General features: G+C 44.4%; 1 protein-coding gene across 1 annotated transcript; it reads right to left on the bottom strand.

The window, feature by feature from the left end:
• Positions 1-280: 280 nt before the first annotated feature.
• On the bottom strand, positions 281-4,621 carry LOC119223550 (5,6-dihydroxyindole-2-carboxylic acid oxidase-like). Its single transcript, XM_037480889.2, has 7 exons — positions 3,676-4,621; positions 2,985-3,307; positions 2,232-2,436; positions 1,949-2,116; positions 1,651-1,830; positions 1,409-1,555; positions 281-1,285 (listed from the first exon to the last, which is right to left on the bottom strand). Exons 1-7 carry the CDS (start codon positions 4,028-4,030, stop codon positions 1,098-1,100), a joined length of 1,566 nt encoding a protein of 521 aa, XP_037336786.2. The 5' UTR covers positions 4,031-4,621; the 3' UTR covers positions 281-1,097.
• Positions 4,622-7,785: the final 3,164 nt, after the last annotated feature.

Genomic DNA, 7,785 nt, shown 5'->3' on the forward strand with positions numbered 1-7,785 from the left:
CGGTCAATTGTGTGTAAAAAGCATGTATGGAAAGCAAGTGAGATCCCTTCTAAACATGAACGACAATACGTCCTTGAATATGTTATGAGCTCATGCTTATGTTTCCTGCAGCGTCCATCAATGTTTTAATCGGTGTGGAGTTACAATTTAATAATTTGCCATGCACCCAGATTTAAACACATTCCGGCAAACGTATAAATGTAAAATATACCAATGGTCGCTTAGCTTTGATAAAATAAAGAAAATGCGTATGGTTTGAGCAAACAATTCAGAAAAAGCATCGGATTAGAACAACTTTATAGACACGTTTCTTTCAAATGACACATTTGAGCTCGTAATTTCGATCAATTTATCTTAATACATCTTTTAAATACGATCCTACCTCACCTCAAATTGTATATTTATACCAACAACTCGGAGTTATAGAACTCTTGCACCCCCTTGTGGTCGTTTTGCCTCCATTACTAGTTTTTGATAACCATTCCTCCCTTCACTTCTTAAAGGTCTACAAACATGGTGGAACTTGTACCCCTGTATGTTTTAATTCATTTGTATCACTATTCCTTAAAAAAACTAAAAAAAGACGCTGAATCAACCATTTTTTTTACACTTTATCTGCTTGTTACTTAGTGCAGTATTAAAATCTAGACTACAGGAGGCAGAATTTCTGATCCCAGAAAGTCACTTACAGTAAAAACCCTGACAGCACCAGTTCAGCACCACCTGCTGGCATAACACCAACACTTCACTTGGCTATGGTCTCTTTATTTGACAACAAATTCCAATTTTCCCAAAACTGAATTTTTCAAAGATTGGACCATTGCAATCTTTTGCAAAACTATACTAAAGTACTGCATACATCCAACATTTTCAATGACAAATGCATCTTCAATGAGTGCTGCACATCTGTTCTATCTGTAACGAAAAATGCAACAACACCAGATTACCTACATGGACATGAACAAAGTCAACATTTTACCATTCAAAAATCGACACATTCTCTTGAGTGACAACACCTCCGTGCTTCGACAAACTGCAACGCTGTGTCACTTTAAGAGTAAAGAGAGAGGGAGAGGCTCATGTTCAAAACGGCGCACTTAGACCACCGATTGGCTCTTGGCATCGTCGTAGCGCTGGTAGTGATCCCCGAGCAGAGGCTGGTGGCCCTCCATCTTGTGAGACCTGGCGCGCACGGCACACGTGGTGGCGGCAAAAATGACGGCGACGAGCACGAGGGCGGCGACTATCGCCAAGGTGATGATCTCCGTCATCGTTAAAGCTTGACCTGGAGAGAGAAAAAGAGCGTGATTAGTACTTTTGGTCGCCTGGATTCATTTAAAAAGTAGTATCAAAAGGCACACCCAAAGGAAATGCGGTAATAGTAATAGAAGTCATCCAAATGGGATACCTGGCCATTCAGCTTCGTAGGAGTAACCCAGATTTTCCGGGGCGGTCACAAACATCTCGGCATTAGTCACTGGAGGCCAGAAAGGCACCATGTTGTAGCCTCTGTTGTGACCAATGGGGGCGTTTGCTTCGGGATACAGGGTGGAATCTGTCGAGAAACACTCAAAAGTTAGCCGATAATGTGTAAAGCAGTGCAATGAGCTGCTTTTATGAAGTGGAAGTGTTTGGGCAAAAAAAAGGAACCTGGACTGTGTCTTCTCAACCACTCGTCAAATATAGCGTCGGTGTAAGTGTGCAGCAGGACGAAGATGGGGTCATTGGGAGAGAGGTGAGTCTGTCCTCCCGTCCCATTCAGGAACAGGTGGGCCAGATTATGGAGGCTCCTTACAACAGGGTCGTAGTTCCCCTTGGGGGCGCTGTAGCCTGCCGAAAAAGAAAAAAAAACATGGGAACTCATGAAACAGCAAAAAACATTGTATGTCAATGTAAAAAATAAAATTAAAAAAACAGTTTAACTGAAGACGCCTGTGTTGTCGCTCACCTTCGATCGTGTTTCGGAAGCTTTCGGAGGAGGTGGAGTAATAGGGCGGTGTGTCAAAAGCGTTGACCTGCAGACAGTCTGCCACATCCTGGGGCTCCGGGAGCCGCTGGACCATCGGCCTGTTGACGTTCCCGGCTGGGTTCCTTCTGATGGGAGACGTCTCAGTGCCTGAGAGAAAACACAGACCAGAGGTACACTGCAGCAATTTCTCTGCCCGGTGAACACTGTACCAACACCATGTGAGCATTTCCCACAGGGGGGGGGGGGGGGGAAACAGTCTTACTGTTGCAGATGGTTCCCAGGGTGTCGTAGTCCTCTACGCTCTCGCATATGACCCTCCACTGGGCGAAGAGGGAGTTGCTGCTGAGGGAATTCATGTCAAAGCTGCTCCTGGCTCCCATCAGGTCGTCCGTGCAGATGTCACAGGTGCTCCCGCCGATGGCAAAGTTCCAGTAGGGCAGCGCGAACGAGGGGTCTTGCAGCATGTCCTGGTGGTTTAAACAACACAAGCACGATAGTTGGTGAATTTGAGGCTTTATTTGATCATGTATATCACACCCCTGAGGTAACGTGACAATGCATGTTCAGTGTACATTTTGTCATGGACTCAACGGACAAGGTACACACTAAGGCTGTTGATGACAACGTCTGTTAACAATGCACCGATACACCTGAATATTGCTTCTTTTGAAAATCGTTTTTTAGAAATCAATTTACAGCTGTTTGATAATTCAACTATAAGGAATACAATGTGTTGACAAAATGGAAAAATGTATTAAAGTAGCATGCAGCAAAACGATTAGAAAAAAGATGATTGATTTAGTGACTAAAGAAAACTTTCTGGATAGAAAAGATTTCCCACGGAGATTGCGTTTCCCACAACCTTTTTTTTGTCAATTGCAAAAAAAGTAAAAATGTCAGTTCTATAAAAAGGTAAACATGTCACAACAAAAAGTCACAGGTGTGTTAAATCATTAAGTTGATGCAGTGCGTCCTGGTTGCAACTATACGCCCACATCACTCCACCGTCTCGTACCTGCATGTCGCGCTCCAGCTGCAACAGGTGGAACCGGTGCCACGTGACGAAACCGGGCCCCTCGTGGGAGAAGTCCACCCCCCCGAAACTGGCCTGCCCGGCACCCAGGAACGTCTTGCTGACCGAGAAGTAGTGGGTCCACACGAAGTAATTGTAGATGGTGACGTTCTCGAACTGCACGGTGTTCCCGTCGGGCCCGAAGATCTCGGCGTAGCGCCGCGTGGCGATCACCAGGTCGGGGTGCACGGTGCGCTTGGCCTGGTCCAGCGCGCTCACGAACGCCCGCTTCTCATCCGCGCTGAGCTGCATCACGTTTCTTCTTACTGGGAGGGGGGGGGGATTATGGAGAAAGGGAAAGTGGATTAACTCAGCTGGTCATGCGTTAATTGGGGATCCGTTTTTAATGAGTGAGGAAAGAAGTATAGAAATGCGTGCAAGCTCCCAGCAATTCCATGTTTTTTTTTTCAATCAAATGCCCTTTTCTGCTTTTCAGAATATATTCAGCTAGTTTTATAGGGCAATAATGGCGATTGATTATGGTAAAAATAAACCTCCCTCGCTTTGCAAATCGGCAATAAATGACTCCAAAGCCGTTCACTGTGCTCCCATTGTGCTCTCCCACAACTTGAGTTACAGTCAGTATACCAACGCGTTATTAAAAAGGTGATTTGCCCACGCCTCGCGCACTCACCAACAGGGACGCGCTGGTCGCAGCTGGCCCCCGTCCACCCGTGCCTGCAGCGTCCGCAGTTGTAGCCGCTGAAGTTGCCGCTGCACTGACACGTGCGGTTGAAGTAACGCACCGGCCACTGTTCGCGGTCGTCGCGTCCGTCGTGCGGGTACTGGGGACCGTGGGGGCGCGCGTCCACCGCGACGGACACGCACTGGCCGCGCCCCGCGCTGGCGCCGCACGGGTCGTCGGTGAGCCCAGGGGGCGACGGACAGCACCGTCCGGTCCGGAGTCCTTCGGGTGTCACGCACTCTCTGGGGAACTGGGCGCCGACGAGCACCGCGCCCACGAGCACCAAACAACAGCAGCGCCACATTTTCTCGTCCCCAACAAACGGTGGTCAGAATTTACGCACGGCCGATTCAGTTTCACCTAAGTGCAAGTATGCTCTTTAACATTCATTAAACGTCCCCTCCAAAGCACCCAGGCCTCTGATTGCACTCCCCCCAAACCAGTGAATTGTGATCCTTAAATACCAGCTTAGCGCATGACCAGATTTCCCTCCGCGTGATGCCCTCACACAAGGTAGTCTGGCCCCTGGTGATCAGTGTTATTCTTCTAAAAACTCACTGGACTTTTAAAAGTTGCTTAAATGTTGTCTAAATTAAATCAGGGAGGGAGTTTGTTATGATGAAGTAGTAGTATCCTTTATCATTTTTATTTCTCCACAATTGAACAATAGCCATAAATGGGCCACTTTGATGTGATTTGTACCCCAGAGCCATAAAACTCCCATGCAGGTCCAATTTAGAAAAGTCTGAGGTTTATTTCGGGTGAACTTAGGTCATTTGACTTCAGAAGTCCTTTCTTTCTCTCCGACACGTCCTCCTTTCCTTCACCTCGGGGCTGCTTGTGCTGCCATGAGCATGTGAGACGTGCAGCCATGAGGGCATTCACTCCACAAAAGCCATCTTGTAGAACTGTGCAACAATGAAAAGATGTTACGTAAATGTTATATAAAATATAGCTTTTTAAATATATTTTTTTCTATTGGGAATATATATAATAGTTTTCAAAGCAGGCACATTTTTAAAGCCATTTAACATTTCCAAATGTTCACAGGGCACACAGATTTTTTTTATTCCACTTCCATTAAGTTAGAAAATGTAATGTTAAGAAATGGATCATCTTTGATGCTGACTTTTAGTCCCTAGTATTTGATGAACTCCGGCAATGGATCCTCCAATCTCTCAAATTTGAACCAGCAATTATGTCAACTCCAACATGACGTGATTGCATCATTAGACCCTTCATGCCTGACAAACTCTACTCATCCCATTCCAGACTTCATTGTCCATTCCTCACCTTTGAAAACAATGCTCAGATGTGACAATCTGTGTTATTTTGGAAAATATGTTGTGTGTCTTCCCATGATTGGCTGCTATTGACGACAAAACCTCAAGCCGACCGCAGTGAGCCTTTTATCTGGGGCAAGATCAGCGAGGATGTTTTTTTTTTTTTTTTTTTTTCTTCTTTCGCACTTTTCATCCTTCACACCGGGTTGAAGTGAGGACACCGCGCGCTAATTATCAAACCGAGGCCTCACAAGTCCACCCCTCAGATGACGGCGGTGGAGAGGAAAAACACAACAGTGCTTAAACTTCAAAACCAGACTTTTCGGTAAGGAGTGAGGCAGCCGATGAAGAAGGATCCTTACAGAAGATAGAAGAGCCACTTAGAAATAGCCTCCCTACTGGCAGCTCAACAACAATGCAGTGAACAAAGGCATTGAACCAAAGGTTCCCATTCCTTTTCGGACTTAAATGGTGTTTGGACGGGGCCATGTTCCATATGTCTATGGGGTGTTAAAAGTTTCACTTTAGAGTGATGGTATTTGGATTGACGAAATAACGGTTCACTCAGTCTCGGAATATGAAGCAGAACTTTTCTTTTTCCTAATTTACTCACAACTCCTTCCATCCATCTTGTGACCGGCCCCTTAGGTTGTGAGCCACAGGATGAAAAACATATTGAAGAAATTACCACAGTATAATGCGTCATACACAATGACGCACAAGTATCAATTGTAATAAATACAATACATACAAAGATATAAATCACTTGTCTTGGACAAATGGAATGAAGCAGATAGTGTCCAGATGAATCATTTGCTTGTAAACTTTATATTTAAATGTACCCCTCCGGCATATAAAAAAAAAAAAAAACCCATCATAACAAAACAGCAGTTTTGCAGGACTAAGGCAATCTTTATCCAATGTGATCTTTCACAATGAAAGGCAAAGATTCCGGACCAAGTCACAAGTGTTTCACGTTGCCTATCATTATTCCGGTTGCATGTATCGTTTCATAATTGGGGCGTGACGGCGAGGATTACACAAAGCTCGCGCTAAGCTCATTCTCATGAAGTACTCGAACAATGCAGCCACATTCCTTATGTTACTGCGGTTCCCATGTTCCTCTTGAGATTTAGCAGAAGACTCATTAGCTTGCATTGGTATTATGATCATTTAAACGCTATTTGCCAGGAAACTACGTCTAGTTTTCCACCATTCCTTTTTAAAAGAGTAGAGGGTTGAACTTTAACAGTTCTAATGATCAATTATTTGGACCAATGGAGACTAAACGTCGGTGATCACGTCATGTGGTGCATTTGAAAGAAATAAACATCTCAAGCGCTCACATGTCGGTCTACTGTTACGAAATCCACTGCATTACTCATGTGCACATCCCTTCTGTTCGTCCCGTGACCAGCCCTCATCCGACCGCCACGCCATCCCCACTCACCCCCCACTCACCCCCCGCCAGCAGGCTGTGCGTGCTCATGTCAGTGCCTGTGTGTGAATGAACCTGGGGCAGGATAGAGGATCATGTGAGAAGATGTGACTCAGGCTTAATGGTAATCCTTGCCTTTGCACAGTGGGAGTCATTAGCAGGGAGCTATGCAAGCAGTTAATATTCTCCCCCTCCCCTCTAAGAAAATAACTGCAACTTCTGGTCACTCGTTCGCTTTATGTTCCTGTGTCTCTCGATTAATTACAAAAAATATATATATATTTCTCACTCTGATGAGTCCCATATGAACACACAGCGGCCCCCCCGCCCCACGTTAAACAACTACTTACTTTCACCCAAACCACGTTTTCCTCACAAACAAAAAGTTACCATAGCGATTTAAGATGAACAGATTTGCTAAAGTTGATTCACCAGATTTCCATCCAAAGGACAAATATTGTTTTCAGACAAAGCCAACATGGGAATTAGGGAGCATTGCAAATATTAAGAGTTGGGTTATGTTGGCGGCTATTTGTTCCCATGATTTTAGGTTAAGTGTAAAAAACATCTTTACGAAGCATTCATTTTTTTCAGTTTCTTTCAAGAAATTTTGACATTCTATAATTTGGACTGGAATTGAATAGCCAACATATATTGCCAATCACACAATGCCTTTGGGAAAATAAGCACAATTCATTTCAACATAGAATGCTCATTCTCTGATCTTTGAGGTTGTGTAAGTAGAAGATAAGGCACGGTGAAAATGTGTACATATTAGTTTGTGTGACACACGGTACTGCTATCTGATATCAAATTATAATTAAAAAACAGCTTTTGAAAACTGGAAATACGGAAAAGGATAGAAAGTTTACTTCTTAATTGAGCTGGGAGGGAATGGAGGTCCATCCTGCGGGACTCTGCTGACCCAATAAAGCAGGATCAGAGTTACAGCTCTGGGGCTGTAGCAGTAGAGTGGGAATGTGTGTGTGTGGGGGTGAAAGAGGGATCATTTCTCCTTCACACAGCAGATTTTGTGCTTCATTTCTTTAACTGTATATACACCAGAAGGGGCATTCACTAGCAGTTGTAACTGCAAAAGGTATCTTGGGGCCTAAACACAACGTAAGAGTACGCATTTGGTTTTCCCTGCTTGGTATCTCAAATAAATAACCAACACCAAGGCAAACAACGTAATAAAAAGGTACGACCCACAGTGACAACATTTCTTACAAACATTTGGGGTGGTTATGACCTTATATTTGTGCTAAGAAATCAATCTGAATGGAACCAAAAAAACTCCATTAAGTTTCATGCGATTTCTGCCACAGAAAGAAAAAT

The sequence above is a fragment of the Pungitius pungitius genome, chromosome 1 (assembly GCF_949316345.1).
Source record: "Pungitius pungitius chromosome 1, fPunPun2.1, whole genome shotgun sequence".
NCBI lineage: Eukaryota > Metazoa > Chordata > Actinopteri > Perciformes > Gasterosteidae > Pungitius > Pungitius pungitius.